The sequence below is a fragment of the Cryptomeria japonica genome, chromosome 8 (assembly GCF_030272615.1).
Source record: "Cryptomeria japonica chromosome 8, Sugi_1.0, whole genome shotgun sequence".
NCBI classification, from domain to species: domain Eukaryota; kingdom Viridiplantae; phylum Streptophyta; class Pinopsida; order Cupressales; family Cupressaceae; genus Cryptomeria; species Cryptomeria japonica.
Window position 1 is genome coordinate 57,570,523 of NC_081412.1, and position 19,479 is coordinate 57,590,001.

The 19,479-nt window shown below is 38.2% G+C and overlaps 1 protein-coding gene across 1 annotated transcript in view; it reads left to right on the forward strand.

Annotated features, from left to right (window-relative positions):
- Nucleotides 1-19,479, forward strand: part of LOC131078060 (IAA-amino acid hydrolase ILR1-like 5) — a 57,517-nt gene that overhangs the window by 13,529 nt on the left and 24,509 nt on the right. The window contains exon 3 of the mRNA XM_058015705.1: nt 14,861-15,175. Within this exon, the coding sequence (XP_057871688.1) occupies nt 14,861-15,175 (315 nt within the window). The remainder of the gene's footprint in view (nt 1-14,860; nt 15,176-19,479) is intronic.

A 19,479-nucleotide genomic window follows, 5' to 3' on the forward strand; every position in this document is an offset into this window, starting at 1 on the left:
ATATAATTCAGTCGGATCACATTCCTTTCCACCATATCTCGAACATAGTGATAAGGAATCTCAATGTGTTTAGACCTGTCATGAAATACTGGATTCATTGAAAGCTTGATGCAACTCTGATTGTCACAATAGATGACAGTAGGATTTAAGGGCTGACCAAACAGTCCTACAAGCAACTTTCGGAGCCATACAACTTCTCTTGCTCCCATGGAGGCTACAATGTATTCAACTTCTGTGGAACTTTGAGCAACTGAAGACTGTTTTCTACATATCCATGAGATCATTCCTGATCCTAAATTGAAGCAACATCCTGATGTGTTTTTCCTGTCAACTATGCTTCCAGCCCAATCAGAATTAGTGAATCCATGTAGGTCAAGTTCTACATGTTTATATTTCAGACCAAAACCAATAGTTCCTCGAAGATATCTCAGAATATGCTTTGCAGCAACAAGATGTATTTCCCTAGGTTCACACATGAACTGACTTAATGCATTAACAACATAACATATATCAGGTCTTGTGTTTACCAAATACATTAGAGATCCAATAATCTGTCTGTAGAGTGTAGGATCTGCAAACTCTGATTCTGCAGCTGTTTCCTTTAGCTTGTGCAGATTTGTCTCCATAGGTGTGGTCATGGATCTACAATCCATCATTCTAAATCTCTTGAGTATATCAATGGTGTATTTTCCTTGATTAAGGATTATACCATCTGCTTGCTGCCAAACTTCCAATCCAAGTAAGTAGTGAAGAATTCCTAAATCTTTCATATCAAACTCAGAGGTTAATTCTTTCTTACATTGAGAAATACAATTATCCTCTCCCGTGATTAGTAGATCATCAACATAAAGAATAAGAATTAATAATTCACCATTGATTACCTTGTAGTAGAGATTTGGATCTGCTTAATTCTTGGAAAACCCTAATTCCAAGAGATAGTGATCAATTCTTTCATACCATGCTCTGGGGGCCTGTTTCAGTCCATATAGAGCTTTCTTTAATCTGCAGACATGTGATTCAGCCTTATGAATCACAAAACCTTCAAGTTGCTCCAAATAAACTTCTCTTCAATCTTACCATTCAGAAAAGCAGTCTTGACATCCATTTGATGGACTTTCCATCCTTTAGATGCTGCAATAGCCAAAACTGCTCGGACAAAAGTGTATCTGGCAACAGGAGCAAATGTCTCTTCATAGTCAATACCTTCTTTCTGTGAAAAACCTCTGGCAACAACCCTTGCTTTGTGCTTCTCAATGCTGCCATCTGCTGCATGTTTGATTTTGAAGAGCCATTTAGAAGATACCATAGATTTGCCTTTAGGTCTAGGCACAATATCGCAGACATCATTTTTCAGAATTGACTGATACTCTTCTAACATAGCATCTTTCCAAACTTGATGCTTGAACGCATCTCCAACACAGGGAGGTTCCGCATCAATGATCTCACTCATCAAGGCAGTATAACTGGAAAATAGGTTAGGTCTCTTACTTTCTCTGAAGGTCCCCTTTGGAGCAGCATAATTTTCAGCTTCTTGAAGCATTTTTTTAGCCCAAAGTGGTCTCTTCCTATTTTCGGGATAATGTTCTTCTAAAGGTAAGCCTTGAACTTCATGCTCAACGTCTTCAGTCTTCAAGGGTCTCCCTCCGAATCTCAGGGGTGGAATCCTCATCCAATCTTGTAGGAGGATCTTGGTGTTCTAATTCATTAGAGCTTTTGGACCTCTTGAATGCTATGTCTTCCTCAAAGATGACATCTCTGCTTAGTTCAATTTGCCTTTGACCAGGTATGTATACTCTGTAAGCTTTAGAGGTTTCACTGTACCCAACAAATACTTCTTTCTTTCCAGAAGGTTCTAACTTTGAGCTCTTTTCTTTGGGGACATGAATATAGACCGGACACCCAAAGATCCGGAGATGACTTATGTCAGGTTTGTTACCAGTAAAGGCTTCTTCAAGGGTTTTATTATTAAGAAGAGAATGAGGACATCTTTTTTGAATGTACATAGCTGTCCTAGATGCTTCAGCCCAAAATGAGGTTTCTATATTTTGGTCAAACAACATAGCCCTAGCAGCTTCTACTATAGTCTTATTCTTTCTTTCAGCTACCCCATTTTGTTGTGGGTTATAAGGTACAGTTAACTCCCTCTTAATCACAACATTTATACAATAATCTTTAACATATCAGAAGTGTATTCCCCCCCATTGTTTGTTCTTAAGGTTATGATTTTCTTACCTGTCATATTTTTTGCAAGAGCTTTGAATTCCTTAAATTTAGAAAGGATTTCTTCAAACTCTTTGTACCTCAGAAAATATATCCAGGTCTTCCTAGAATAATCATCTACAAATATTACATAATATAAAAATCCCCCCAAGGAGGGTACAGACATGGGTCCACATAAATCAGAATGAACTCATTTTTGGATTTACTGTTGCTAGAATTAAAAGACCCTTTAGTATTCTTTCCCAAGGCACACCCTTTGCAGGCTCCTTCATAATTTTGACTTAGCTTGGCTAAGCCAATCACCATCTTCTCTATCTTAGGCAGGGCATGGAAATGAAGGTGCCCTAATCTTTTGTGCCAAAGTTCATTCGAATATGGAGTCTCATGAATCAAGGCTAGAGGTGGAGTGGTACAAAGTCTGTAGAGGCTTCCTTGTCTTACTCTAATGGTGTGGGCTTTCTTGATGGTGGAGTTCTTTGGCCAAGCAAGTACCTTTCCTTCCATAAAGGTTAATCTATAACCCTTATCTTCAAGTGCAAAAACTGAGAAAAGGTTTCTCTTTATACCAGGTACAAATAGAACTCCAGTCAGCTGTAGGGATATGCCTGACTTTAGGTTGATATTGCAGGTTCCTATTCCCATAACTGGATAATTTGAGTCATCACCAATTGTCACTTCTTCATTTGAATTTTCCACAAGTGTATCTAGGTGCTCATGAAATCCAGTGATGTGTCGAGATGCTCCGCTGTCAATCACCCATGTGTTGGAATTGGAGGTGACTTGACTAGAGAGGGCTGGGTAGATGACTAGCTTCTCAGAATCACTTTCTTTCTTAATTTCTGCCATTGAAGCTTGTTGCTTGATCCTGTCTGGGCACTTCATTGCATAGTGCCCATATTGGTCACATTTGAAACATTGTACTTCAAAAATGTCTCTCTTCTTCTTTGAAGGCTTCTTTCCATTTGAGTTGTTGTCCCTCTTTCTCTTAAAGTTCTTCTTCTTTCCTTTCTTGTGGGAATTAGAGTTTAGAACTTGAATGTCTTCATTACCATTGTTTTGTTTTATTCCTCTTGTGACAAGCCAAGATTCCTCTTGAATGCAATCGGTTTTCAATCTATCAAACTTAGGAAATTTAGAACGAGCACTGATTCCTTGAATGAACGATTCCCATGAGGTAGGAAGTCCATTTAGGGCCATCATAGCAAGTTCTTTGTTGTCTACTAGATGTCCAATAGTGGATAGTTGATCCCTAAGCTCAGTGATCCTCAAGAAATAGGATGTAACTGTTTCTCCTTTATTCTTCTTTATATGGTGTAGTTGATTCTTTAGGGTGAGAGCCCTGCTAGTGTTGTTGATTTCAGAAATGTCAGCTAGTGCTTTGAACATCTGAAAGGCCATCTCATATTTAGAAATAACTGGCACAATGTGGTTTCTCACTGAATCCACAATTATCTTAAGAGCCTTCTCACTGTCCTTGCTCCACTGAATTTTCTCTGTATCATCAGAGGGTTCAGGAATTTCACTTTTGACTTGAGAGTCAATTTTATTTTCTTTCAAAACAAGCATGATCCTGAATTTCCAAGATACAAAATTTGATGCTCCATCTAATCGATCTTCAAACCTAACTCCGGTTGCCATTAGGATTATAGGAGTGTGATCTAGTAAGAGCCTGGTGAAAGTCTATGAGATCGTTACAAAATTTTAATATGATCTTCCTTAACTTCGCTTTGATACCATGTTAAGTTCTTTCAAAATTATGTGATCAAGAAAATAGGAGAGATGGAGATATGACCTGAAAGTTGTATTTTATCTGCTATAGTGTGATTTGAAGGATGCACCACACTTATCGATTTCCGTGTGTTCATCCTCCTCAATGTATGCATGTTATATAAGTGGATGAGGGGTTACGTAGTGAAGAGATATGTCTTCCCACGTGGGAAGACACATCTCTTCCCTACGTACCTCTCACCACAACACATTAACTAACATTATTTACTTACCCGATCAGAAGGAGTGCAATTTGTTTAAGAATCGCTTACAACCCAATAACATGTAACGGTGTAACCGTTGGTTAAATGCAATAAGTAAACTTTGATTTATTCATCATTTGTTAACGCATATACTAATCTATTAGTATATGTGTTAACATGTAATCAAATTAATACATCGGAATCATGAAATAGCATGATCGATGTTACAAAAAGAATATAATTAAATATAATTAATTAAATTTAATTAAGTTTATGAATGGTCAAAAGACATGGAAGGAAACGTTGTGACTCCAACAATAAGATATAAAAGGGAGAAGAGAACCACATTTGAGAGAGGGACAATTTGAAAATTAGGAGTGCAGATTTGAATGCAAAAACAACATTTGAAGAGCAAAATCACCATCAAGTCGAACAGTGATTTAGATTCAAATAGCTGCAGCATATACCAACAATTCTACAAAAACTCTCTTACAAATGAGAGACAATGGGGTATATATAGTCTCATACAAAATGGATGGCCAAGGTTAAAACTAAATCAAGGGCCAAGATCATGCCAATAAAACCTTAGAATTGCCCTAATTAGGGTTTACATAAAAAATGGTGCCACCAACATATGGCCCAATAAAAAGATACATAGTCATCAAATAGGGAATCTTATAGAAGATTCCTCCCTGCATCTCTCTCTCCTAGCATACTCCAAGAATCTAACCAATATAGAATCTAACTCCATGGAAATGCTGGGTAAGGTATCCTGTTGTAAATCAAGCACATCCAATGCATCTGAGCAAGCATCCAAAGTGGTCTCCCAATCTAGCATGAGCTTTTGTGAACTATGAACATGAATCAACAAAGAGATCAAATCATCTATCTGACTCTTCTTCAAAGAGTCCAACTTACAAAATAACATAAGTTTCATCTTGTCTCTTAATTCGGCTAAGTGTAAACCACTAGCATCATTGACATCAACGCCCAATAACTCCTCAATTGAGGTAAGGATCTTCAACTGAATATTATGAATTGATCCTTCCATCTCTGTACAACTCAGTTGGGTGCTCTCATAAGCTGATTTCTTCATGGCTAATGTACAATACCAGCCATGGAAATCGTATCTATCTCCATTGTGCACAATATTCTCCCTGATCAATGTGGACTGGAGAATCTTCTTCAAAGCTCTGAGGCGTGGAATAGTCTTCTCTTGGATAGGCCGAAATTCGTTCCAAACTCCCTCCAAATACTGGATTCTGAATATGAGCCCTGTTATCCTATCATACGCTTGGACAAACTGAGTAAGGAAATCATCTGCTTGTTTTCTTGCACTTTCAATCCATTTCTCCACCTTCGAGAGTGTATCTTTCGTTGCCTCATAGTGTGAATGTAGTCCATGATCAACTGCAATAGGAGAAATAAGGGTGGGATTTTCACGCCTTATCCCTGCAATGTACTCTCTAAGTCTGATATTCTCTTCTCTGTACTTCTCTTTTTCTTCAATCTCTCTATCCAATCTCACACTGATTGCCCTAAGGTTATCACCAACCTCCTGAAATTCTTGCTCTCTTGTAGTACGGCCAAGGGCAATTGAAATAATTTGGAAATCCATAGGAGTAGCCATGTTCGCCGTCACACCTCCAATAGGAACAACCACCTGTGCAATCCGCATTCCTGTCTCATCTCTAGCTACATGTGACAAAATCTCAGCTCTCTGAGACTCTTTCTCCTTATTGCTCCTAGCTAAGTAGTCATTAATGTCATCAATAGGCTGTACCTCTATCATTTTCTTACTTTTCTCCATACTCTTCATCAACCAATTAGGAATAGCGGCCGTCTCCATACCGTCATCGAGACACATCTCTCGATCAAGCCCTCTCAATGCCGAGATAACATCATTATCAGGATTGTTTCTGGTCAAATAATATACATCATTTCCCAAACTAACCTCCAAAAGGACAGCAGGGGATCCCAGCTGATCATCATTCTCATTCAGTGGAGCAGATGTCGTTGTGGCATGTAAATCCTAAATATTCTCTGGTAGTATCACTGTGTTGGAGCATTGTTGGGTCTCCTTGTTTTGTTCTGTCATTTCAACCTCTTTGATTGATTAGACACTGAGAGGTGGTGAAGGAATGATAGGCGAAGGAATGGTAGTCTTTTGTTTCTTCTTCTTGACCTCCTCAATCTTCTTCCTTCTAGCCTAGACTTCTCCCAGTGTGTTCTTCCTTCTCTTGGGAGCTTGACTCTCCTCATTTGCATGAATCCTGACATTTCTGATAGTCCTCTGATCATCCTTAGAAGTGGATTCCTCTGGTTTCATCTTTTCATAAGTGAAGGAAACACCCATAGCAACTAACTTATTCATCTGAATATCTACCCATGCTCAGGAGAAACTCAAGACCTCTCTCATCAATATCTTCAAATCTACTTCCTCTTACTCTGACCAATTAGGCAATAAAATCGCCGCCTTCATTTCATTTTCATACTGTGGATGCGTATGATCTTTGTCATCTAATGCCTGATCAGGAATGAGGAAAAGTCCACACTTCCTCATGAAATCCACTGACATCCTGGACCACATTCGTCTTTTCACTGCCTGCTCATCCATCAGGTTGGCCCAATAATCTTCAATGTCTACCTTGTGGATGAACTTTTCTCCCCTGATCCTTCCAACTTTCTTATCTGGATCAAATCTTTCTCTTTTCTTGTAGGTTGCAAATCGATAGAATGCAACCTCCTTACTCGCAGTGCTGGTGGCTAGGGCAGACTTGTAAACCTCCAATGTCTTCCCAACTGAAATAGGGAATGCCATGCCTGTCCTATGCTTCTCTTTTTGAATAGAATCCAACTCTAGAAGCTGTCTCGCCACTTCCAACAAGATCATTCTGTCGGAAGGATACCTAGGAAGCTTGTAAGGTTCGGATTGAAATCCGTGAATCCTAAGGTACGTGAAAGTGAGAAACTGAATATATCACGATCCATATTTCTCTATCAGCTCCGTTGCCTCCTTGGACAACCTCCTGTGGATTCCGCCTTGCAACATCCACGTGACGTACATTGTGAATACATCATTCACTCTCTTATAATCTTCAATTTTATACATGTTTAGCTATGGGTAGCACTCATAACTCTTGAACTACCTTTGCCCATTCCTGACTTCACCTCTGCAAATCAATCCTTTGTATGTAACAAACCGTGCAAGCATGTACACCAAGTAGGAAGTCATGGCGGATGACTTGGACCGCTCCACATTCCTCATGTAACAAACCGTGCAAGCATGTACACCAAGTAGGAAGTCATGGCGGATGACTTGGACTGCTCCACATTCCTCAGCTGAAAGTCCAGATTATCACTTATGATTCTAGACCAATTTATGAATGTTCCTTTTAGACAATCTTGGATGAAATAGAACATCCATCCATTGTATATTGCACCCTGTGGCATCCCCATCACTCGGTTAAACAGGAATACTAAATCACTATATTCCTCTTTGAAGTCTGTGCACATGAGTGTCTTGGGAGCCTTGGAATGGTGAGCCCTAGGCTTGATCATCCTCTCCTTATTTACCACGGTCTTACATGCATCCATTTTCTTCTTATATCGGTCTTCATATTCATCTTTAGTTACATCCTCAATGTTTGCTCCACGTGGAATTCCAAACACCTCAACAAGGTAGGCAATGACAACACCCTTAGGAGTCTTGATCATTCGGGAGCGAGGATCATGACATCGTGCACACTCTAGGATAAGCTCACTACACTGTATGGATTGTGGAAATCCAGCGGCTTGATAAATGCCACTCTTCATAATATTCACATAGGCTGGGGAAAGAATCTGGCTTCCAATTCTGAACATCCGCTGTCGCATCTGGTTCATGTTCAGGAAATGCATGTTCATGTCCGTAATCTCCTTCCATCTGGATGACATCCTGGATTCCGGATAGAATCCAGTCTCAAGTATCTTTTGTTGTTCTTTCCTTTCCTTGAGTTCGGACTTCGACATCACCCCTGTACGAAGCTTGAAGTTAGAACTTAGGAAAATATAACATTCTTAATAAAATTCCTGACTTCTTAATGATTTAGACTAATTAGGGTATGGAAATCACGAAAATAATCCACACTCTAGATGGACTTCAACAATTTAAATACAAAATGTGACAAGGTTAGGGTATGAAACCCTCATGAAATCAACACCGCCTTATACTTAGAAATTTTGTACAAATTAAAGTGCAAAGGAGTATACCGGATCAACAATGACTAAAGAAGGGTGTGAAAGGTTGTGTTTTCACACAAAATTATGTCTGAGGACACCTTCCACAGTCAACAATAGCTGCCAACAAATCTGAAGACAATCTGCAACTAATACAAATATGCAATCATTCAAAATATGCACAAATTTGGTGAAAACCAATCTTGATGACAAAAGCAATCAAACTCGGGAACATAGGTATGGCTGGTAAAAGTTAAGTTTTCTGAGGACAAGCAGCCAAAATGAAGTTGCAGACCTGTGACAACCCTCAAATGGTCTGAAAATTGACCGAAAATGATCCCCAAAATGCCTCTAAGTGTAAATCGCCTAAGTTGTGGTTGGCTGGGCAACAAAGTATAAGTCTGAAAATCGATGATCAGCCAACAATGGAGGTTGCATCAGCTGTAGCAATGGCGTCAAGACTCAGATCTGCAATAATCACAGCAAGTGGGAAAAATGGCAGCCACCAAACATGAAGGGAATCCACCAAAAAATGGCACCAAACACTTGCAAAACAAAATCGAATTTCTCCAACTATGGCGCTAAATACACAAGTCTGAAAATGTCTTGAAAGTTCACTCCAATCTGCCAAATTAAGTCTGAGATCAGCAAGCAAGAATGGCGGCATCAAGGAAAATCGTCAAAGTTGGAAGTGGAAACCCAAACACAAAAATGGCGTTCACCAAAATGGCATCATCTCTCCAAAAATCGTGGCACTATGTCATCAATGGCAGCCACCAAAGTCACCAAAGCTGGAAAAATGGAGGAAAATGATAGTCTTCAATCAATCATCCCACTTGGACACACTATCAAAAATCGCCAACTAGAGAGAAAATCGCCCTTGCATGGACATACTTGGCAAACTCAATAATAAAATAATGCTGGGGTATCTCCTTTTGAACTTGCTTTCACCATCAACTTTCACCACACAAGCAATGTGGGATAAAAATACTTGTTCTTATACTTGCTTGGTAAAAACCGATTTGCTTCTAGAAGGTTGAAAACATTAAATGCTCATTGCAAATCACTAATTGTTTTTGTATTTTTTAAATAATCGTTGCTTTTCATTAAAAAAACAATTAAATGGGGCTCACTTTATTAAAATATTTCAATTAAAATCAAAATGGGCCAATTGGGAAAATCGATTTGGGTAAGGATTTAAAAATCCTATTAAAATTTGTCAAAACACCCCCCTTAGGGGAAAATCAATCCCTGTAGGGATAACGAAATTCATCAAACGTGCACAAAATGGGGTCTAGGGGAAAATCGATCTAAGGAATGAAAATTCCACTTAAAATTACGTCATTCACACAAAAATACCCCTCTAGTGGAAAAACAACCCTAGTCTGGATGAATATTCGGACTCAAAACATTAAAAATCTTTCTCAGTGGAAAATCGCCTTGAGTCAGGAATGAGTGTCTGAACAAAAATCCTCAAAAACTTGTCACAAAAGACCTGGTGGAAAATCGATACTCCTATCCATACTCCCCGGTGGAAAAACGTGGGTAGTTAGGATAAATCCTAACACTTAGTCAAAATTTAATGCATCTAGGGGAAAATCAACCCCAGTGTGGATTCAGAGTGGTGGAAAAATGAGGCAAGTATGGATTCCATGTCCAGTCTGGATTTTGAGTGGGGAAAACCATGGGTAGTCAGGAATATGAGGGGAAAAACACCTCTAGTATGGAATTTTGACCTTTTAACCCTTAGAATATGGATTTTCATCCGGAAAATGATGATTTTTTCATTTAGAATCACTAGGAAACTTCGAAACTCAATAAAACTCAATTGGACTTAGGCAAATTTACCGAAAATTCGAGCAAAACATAAGAAAACCTATCGGGATAAAGTGCAAAATCAACTTGCATAACTTCCTAGTAGCGAGAAAACAACTCCAAAAGGTCTTGAAACACCTTAGCACTTTAAAATCACCGACGTGGATGTTCAAAAACACATTAATGCTCTCACCGACGTGGACGTTCAAAAACATGTTAATGCTCAAAAAAGGTCTACACTTAGACAAAACTAGGATTGTTTAAAATCTCAACTTTACGTGCTTGATCCTATAACTTCAAAAAACCCTAAACGACACTAGGCATGATCAAAACTTCGAGACTCGGGCACGAAAAACTCAGAAGTGCCCACTAAGCTGCCAAAACCCTAACCTAAACATGCGGAAAACAGAAAAAGAGGGGGTCCCCGTTAGCAATGGGGCGATGTGTGAAAAGGTCACAACATGTAGATTGGTTCCCCATATCCCGAAATCAGGAATTCGTAAAACCGAAAAGGGAATGAGAAAGGACCAACAGACTCCAAGGTGCGAAGGTAAGATGCAAGGGGAATGGGGCAAGCCCAAATCTTGTCTCATGATGAAAGAACACTTGAGAATTTCATGATTCCATTGGTTTTGTGCTTGATCAATCGGGGTAGTGTTGGTCCATGGAACATCTTTGATTGGTTCTCGCTGATGGACCAAGGGTGTTATAAAATGACAACAGAGACAACGAGGGGCTATATAGGTGAGGAGCAGTAATGTGAGGGTCATAAGAGTAATAGAGATGATATGTGAATAGGGTCTAGTTATTTTGGGTAGAACAAAAAGTGATTAAAGGTCTATAGAAACGAGACTCAGACTCGGCATGGACTTGGTGAGGGTGACTCAATTTGGGACATGGGACTAGAGAAAAGAACTTGGCGCAAACTCGGCAAGTGAAAAACACAAGATATTTAGAGATTTTTTTAAAGAATTTAAAACTTGTTTCATGCACCCTTTGTTAAATAAACCTTAAAGACCCAATAACATCATCAAGTAGAAGCTAATTTGATCACGTACACAAGTATACATTGATCACATAATTATAAACACAAATTATAGTTGAAGGAAATAACACACTTAGATATTTAAATATTGTCAAATGTATACAATACTCATGGAATATGACATCCATGATATCAAATGTTCCAAATGAATATCAAAACAATAACTAGAAATCTATGGCTTAAAGGAGCTTGCATCCCTCCTATGAAGGCATCTAAGGTAGGTCCCACTAACTAGTGGAGGTCTGCACAAGGTGTTAGATGTGAGAAAAATCTAAAGAAAAAAGAGAGTGAAGAGAGCAAAATGATCTTCGTATTGGGCGGAATGATGCTTTTAGGGACATTTTAGAGTTTTTGCAATTTTTTTTGAAAAAACATTAAAAAAAATCTGTTTTTTTATTTTTTGAGATTAAAAAAAATTTGATTTTGGTTGAGTCTGAGCATTGAGACTTGCTGGCTCCTAGCCGAGTCTGTGAGTCTCGGATCTCGGTGAGTCTTGCTCTAGACTCGGACGAGGCTGAGTCTGGGCCCGTAGGACTCGCCCAGGATCACCCAGCTCTGGGCTTGCCGAGTCCAGGCGAGTCCCGAAACTTTGCTTGAGATACTCTTGCTGTTCTCAACTTTGTTAATTTTGGTTAAAGTGAAATGTGATTAATAGTGCTTATAATGCCAAGGTCTATAGACTTGAGATACTTGCTATCCTCGACTTTGATATCTTTGTCTGGGCTCCAATTCTATTCCTAATATCCGAAAGGGTTTTGTGGGATAAAATTATAGCTGCAGTCGCAGTCCTTGTCTCCAAAAGATTCAGACAGTTGCAGATCTTAATGTTTGAAAGTTTTTATTGTCCTAGGATCTCTTAGCTTAGGTGCACTGTGACAAAATATTTGCAGTAATAGAGTGCACTATAATAGACTCTAGGTTATTGATTGCTGAGTTTACATCAGTGATTTGAGTCGTGGCTATGTGGAATATTCAATTGACAATCACTTTTAAGGTGGTTTCCTGTAATGCACAACATCAATTGCCTATAACTAATGTGGTCTTCTAGTTATATGGTTTGAATGTAAACAGTAAACACCATTTCCAATGCTCACATGAGACAGGAAATGATCTATGGTTTTTATTATATAAGATTTTTTTGTTGCAAATATTTTCTAAAAAATAATTATCACTGGTAGTTTCAGACACTGATGAATTGTAGAAAAGGGCTGGAAATTTCATGTTTAAAATAATCACCATTTTACAAAGAGCTCAGAAATTCTCTGCTGCCCTTTCTCAGAAAGTTACAACAATCCTCTATATGAGATCATTGCCTCATTGTGCATCATAAAAGTCTCAAGTGAATTTCTTCAGTTAATATATGCCTATGCCTTTCTAGGACAGTATTCAGAAGAAAAAAATGCATAATATATCAGAAAACAATGAATGTAAATCTATGTTACCCCGAGTTATCGGGATGGGGGGACGGGGATATAGGTTTCTGAGACGGTTTTTTTTTTGCTTGGAACAGGGGACGGTAGGGGATGGCTAGCTATATATATATATATGAATAATGAAATTTAATAATAGCAAGTAGCAACATAATAACATTTATGATTAGAGTCTTGATTCTAATTCTAATTATTTGCAGATGATGTTTGATGTCAATGTGCTAAAAAATATTCTCATTCATCAGCAAAATAAGTTAATTGTTCTCACTTAGATTGAATGGTTAAGGCTAAGCTATGAACATTCAGATATAAAAATAGAGTGCACATGTTAGAAATGAAACACAGACTTTAATAATGGTAGCTCTTCATTGATTGATAATAATAATTCATGGCATCCATATATGATAGTTATAGTATTAAAATCTCTTCCAGCATAGATGGAAATAATTGCAGAAAAATCTGACCTTAATATTGAGCAGATAATATTGAGCAGAAAAATCTCTTCCAGCATAGGTACTCAGAATGTGAACAGCAACAAGAAGAGTCTTATATCTGCTCAATTTTTTAATTTTTTTTTAATTTTTATTGCTGTATGAGCCGGAAACCGGGACGGCTAGGGGACAGCTTGGGCGTGCCCTGCTGTCTTGGGGACGGTCAACAGTCCCCGGGGAAAATGTTGACCGTCCCCGAGTTTCCGGGACGGTTTCCAGAAATTTTCGGGGATCAGGGACGGCTGGGAAACATTTCCGGCCGTCCCCAAGTCCCTGAAACTGGGACGGTTTCCGAAACAGGTGCCTTGAAGCCAGAAACGCGTTTCTGGGTAATATAGATGTAAATCACAACATTTTTGAATAGAGTAACATGACAAGTCTTGTCCTATGAAAGCTAGAAAAGGTAACATCAGAGTCTTTTTACTTAGGTACAAAAAGTTTTCATTTTCTGTAAATACTGAATTCTAGCTGTAAGATGCACAGTCAAATCTTTTTTCATAGCATTCAACTCTTGCAATCAGAATAAAAAATTATCTTCATGAAATTTTAGTCTATTTTTTCCTTGTTTAATTTTCTTGATAAGCCTCATGTATTCAATTCATTTTAGCTCATTTTGCCTATGTCAACATGAAATTGTGATGCGGATTATGGTAATATTAGTATATATCCTTTAGGAAAACAACCTGGTAGGTATGAAGTATCATCAACATCTAAGTTTGTAATCTATATGTAAATAGGTGTCTATTGACGTTCATAGCTGCCTTCATGTGAGGACTTGTGCTCACTATTAGGGGATGCCTTTATAAGTTTATTACAATGTCCATGGAGTTCCATTGTTAACGATAATTTAATTCACTATTTTGAGCTGAGTCTTAAGTGTTAACTTTGTCTTTTACACCTATCTGATAATGTTAAGATAATTAGCCTTCAATAAGGCTCTTAGACCAGTGCTTGTGGCCTTGGAGGTGATTAATCAACAAGGTGGATCTCTGTTCAGGTTTGTATGTTCCATTCATAATGAACAAGCATTTAATTCACTGTGAAGGTCTTAGTATGGTGTTGGAGACCTTGCTCATAACTGCCCTATGACAGACCACTTTCTAGGAGTTGGGGTTCTACTTGATATGAGAAAGTATTTAGCTCACCATAAGGATCTTTCTCTAAGATTTAACGTCTCACTGGTGATTATTCACAATGGGCATTTGAGTGAAGGGTTGTAAACCCTGTTAATAAGAAGTTAGCATCCAGTCTAATATGGGGATCCAAATCCAGGATTTTTGTATGTGATGCTAATTATTCCATGATTGGGATTTTAGTCTGATGCAACTCTTTATATGTGATCTGTATTCTTCTCTCATAAGCATAACTGTAACAAATGAGTTTGGAGACATGATTTATTTATTTGGTGCTTGATGTTTCCAGTCTAATATGGGGATCCAAATCCAGGATTTTTGTATGTGATGCTAATTATTCCATGATTGGGATTTTAGTCTGATGCAACTCTTTATATGTGATCTGTATTCTTCTCTCATAAGCATAACTGTAACAAATGAGTTTGGAGACATGATTTATTTATTTGGTGCTTGATGTTTAATTTTTGTCAATTTTGTTTTTCATCAAGTAGCAGTTTTAGATTTACTTGATATTCGATAATGAATGTGTTTGCTGCAGGGCACTGTGAAACTTTTATTCCAGCCAGCAGAAGAGGGTGGTGCAGGTGCTCTTCGTATGATTGAAGCTGGGGCGCTTGGAGATGCAGAAGCTATTTTTGGTCTACATGTTTCACCAAGTTTGCCAGTAGGAAGTATTGGTTCAAGATCTGGGCCGATGCTGGCAGCATCGTGTGTTTTTGAAGCTATTATAGAAGGCAGTGGAGGGCATGCTGCAGCTCCACACTTGGCTTCGGATCCAGTGGTAGCAACATCCTACGTTATTTTGAGTTTACAACAGCTTGTTTCACGAGAGACTGATCCTCTTGATAGCCGGGTATAAACTTAATCTGATACTGCTCTTAGTGAAAAGCAGGTTCCGTGTTGATTAAATTTTAATACAAACTTAAAATTTTTGAGTGATACATCTATTTATTTTAATGGAGAAGGAAATACAAGGAAGGAAAAATGACAGATCTCAGAACAAAACATAGGGAAACTGATTAACCAGTTTCCAAATAGAAATTTATCTGAACAAAGCAACAGAACATAGGAAGGAGTCTTCTTGTGGAATTCTTTCATGGGGGCATGGGAGATGATACAAAATTTTGTTGATATATTATGGAAGTTGAACCACTTGAAGAAGTGAAAAGGTAAAACTCTGAAGAACAAAAAATCTAGTTTTGGGTTTAGGTTTGAATTCTTTTTGGATTCTTGCTGTTAGTTTTCTAAATCTGAGAGGAGCTCCAATTTTTATTACTGTATCTTTGGGTCACAATCACTAGTTCCTGGGTATGCAACTTAACTTGAAAGCAAAAATGGATTTTTTTAAAACTGTAATTCACCAAAGAACAAAGTTCAATGACTTGTTACATTCTTTGAAGATTCCCGATATCTCTATGCTCCGATCTCTCCCTCAAACCCCCCCATCCCTCCCTCAAACCCCTGTTTTTTAGGTGGTAGCACTAGAAAAATTCCCCATATCTTTGCCTTTTCCTTGCAGATACATGTTATGTGTGACGAAATGGAGTATATGAATGGAAATGCATTCTAAAGGGAGCAGATAGATTTATTTATTCTAACAAGAGATGGGAAATGTGGTGTGGTAGAACTATTTGGCTCTGGTTGGTTGTGATCTGAAAGGTAGGCTTCGATCATGGCAGCTAGATTTAGACTTATCTTGTGCTCAATAAGATCCATAGCCAAGTTGACTTCTGTGTAGTTCATAAATCTTGGCAGAACATTCAGCAATCTGTAAACTCATCAAACGGAACATATCACCGAAATTCTCCTTGTTTTTTATTTCTTTTTTCTTTCTTCAATAGTTAAACTTAAAAGTCACCCAAAAATAAACAAATCTATGCTACCTTATGTTTAAATACCAAAGTGTAATTTAATCACATAAATTCCAATTCCTATAAATATTTGATTTGAATTTAATTTTGAAGGAAAAGAGCGTACCATGCAAAAATCCACAGATCATGACTTCTATGGCATAAAAATCATGGATACAAATTCAACATGCAGAAGGGAAGCTGGTAACCCTAGCACTGCCCCTAAACCTCAAACACGTTTGGTGATTTAGATGTACGAGACTCTGCTTGTGGCACTAATACTGTCTTTTGTGGAGGGCCTCTACTATATCCGATCAACTGAAGTCATCCTTCGTGAATATGGGATTGTTGGTAAGCAGATTTGTCACTATGATTTTGTCTCCAAAACCAACCCTGTTCACCCAAAGAGCAGTGACAATCATGCCAACAGTTGGAGAGATTGCAACGAAACTGCAATCTTCATCTGCATTTGAGAGGGACAGCTCCCTCGTATGATGGGTTTTTTAGTATTTTTGTGTACTTTTAACCTGAAAGTACATAGAGGAGAAAACATAAAACTAAAGAGATATAAAAGATAGAAACCCCAATGATAGACATACGATCATCAAATAAGATTTCCCAACTGGTAACAAATTACAATGGGATTTTATCACTAGATAAGTTTAGACGTGCAATAATGATGAAAGAAGCACAACAAAACTCGACATACGAAGAGACAAGTTATACTATCACATACAAGTCAAGTTACCAGAAAATGATGTGTTTCATCAAATCGATTACATAGATCATTGAACTGAAAACCAATGAGTTCCACCAATACATGAAGGAATTACTAATTCAAAATTTGAGGAATTACTAATAATAACTCACGAATATGTTCAAGACATACGAACTCAATGTATTCTTCATTATTCTTTTGAAAATATACAAGTTCAAAAACCCTTAGGTATATGAGGTATTGTTGACGTGTATTTTGTACACAATCATACACAGAATAAAATACCCAAAGGCACCTTATCCTCTCTTGAATAAAGTCGCTAACTGCTGAAGATATCGCAAGAAGGATCAGTTAGGATGACTCCAATGTTCTTTTAGTAGGGTCTCTACATGTGGATAAGCACCAGTGGTCGTTGTGATTGCTGTGTCATCAAGGGGCCTTACGTCGCCGAAGATTTTGCTAAACTAAACAAGCTTTTCAAAAAATATCAAAAGGATAGGGTTTGCAAGAGGTCTAATCTAGTCTAACCCTAAGAATGACTCAATGCGGACAAGACTTGGCAAGATTCTACCAACTTCAATATTGCCATAAATTAACAACTCAATTGAAATTGATGCGATCTTCTAAGGTAACAAATGATTCTTCAATACATCAAAGATCAAGGACACTACCACGAAGGTACATATCCAAGATACAATAACGATTGAAGGTTTAAGTAATTCAAGTATTCTCCAGTCGACCACGCAAGGCGTTCCTACAATCAGCAAGAAGCTAGTGGTTTGGATATTGAATCCTACCAAAGATCAAGTCTAACACTTTGTCCTTCGAATTAACGCACTACTTTGATTGAGAATGATTCAAGAAAATTGAACAACCATGAAGATAACCAAGAGAATTGCAACAAAACACCATAACTTCAATATTTCATTGATCTCAAAGCCATCATGTACAACAATTGTTTGAATTCTTTCTTCAAAGCTCAATCTTGCTACAAAAGTAAATTGCTTCTAAACTCTAATCTCTCTAATAATTTCTAACTCTCTCTCTTATTTCTAATCTTCTAATTTTTCTCATTACAAAATGAAATGAAATGAGGGTATAAATAGCATCCTCAATTACAATGAACGGTCCAGATCAAAAAACAGATCAACGGTTAAGATCATGACACCTAAACCCTAATTAGGGTTTTATTACAAAAGTTCCCCTTTTATTGCACAACATTAAATGCATAGCCAATTATTAAATTTGGCACGAAAATCTAGGAGACAAAAACCAATGACAATTAAGGTGCCATGTCATCTATAACAACCTCTCATCTAGAATCTTATTCCCTTTCCAATGCTCCTTTTTAGCATATGCAATGAATCTTGATACGATTCCTTCGATTTCAGCAATTGGAATCTCGGGAAGATTCTTCATTCTTTCTTCCAAGTGGATGACCTGATCAAATGCCTTGAGAAGAGCAGCGTCCCATTCAGGTTCAAGTTCCTTAGTCTTTTCAATCAGGAGCATGGTGGCAAACATCTGGTCCTGTTGCTCATCTGTGATAACATTAGCGTCCTTGCAAAAGATGACCTTAATTTTATCCTCCAATTCTTGCAAATCCACATCTGTCTCAACTTCGATCCTCCTGCCAAGAATGGTACGTAGTACCTCAAATACTCTATCCTGGATCGGGTTGATCTCCTCCTCAACATGGCTACATCTAGTACTAATGTCCTCAAAGAGCACTTCCTTCATCTGGAGTAAGGTTGACCACTGAAGTAGACTGTGAGGTCCTCCATCCATGACCTTTTCCTGCGCTAAGACCTTCTTCGATGTTTGTCTGATTACTCGCAAGACAGGAATGATAACATCTTTGGTATGAGCAAAAGAAGCTACTGTTATCATCAAGTTGTGGATAATCTCAAGAACCTGGATAGCCCTATGAATAGTCTTCATCATCCTCGTTGTAAATTCTACGGCAACTGTATGAGATTTGTCCATCCAAGTACTCATACGTTGGACCATACTCCTGAATCTCTCTGCCTCACCAATTGATTGAAGGGGAAGTGCCTGTATGGGTGATCTTGCTGGATCCTGGCGTCCTAAAGGCTGATTGAGATGGCTGAAATATGTTCTCCATGCACCGACCTCTCTCTCAAGCTTCCTATTCTTCTCCATTTCTTCTCTAAGCTTGTCTTTCAAGGCCTCAAATGAATCGGTGGCATCATCCATCGTCTGCTCAGCTGTGGATGGACCTAGCTCAAATGTCTCTATATCATATTCCTCCGCTAGGATCTCACCTTCATACTTGTCCACGGCCGGTGTAGCTATCTGCAACTTTCTGGATCCAGTCTCATCTCTAATCATCTTGGACATCTTGGTAGCCTTCCTCTTTTCTGTCACTTCCTGGGAATGTCCGACAAGGCTCTCTAAATCAATCACATTGTCCTCGTCCTCGATCACAATTACCTTTGTTAATCTTTCCTTCAACCAATCTGGAATGGCCGATCTTGTTTCTCTAACCTGTATCTCCTTATGCAATGTTTCTTCTTCTCTGGGAGGAGATGTTACTTCGTCATTGTTCTTGTCTTCATGTAGCTCATA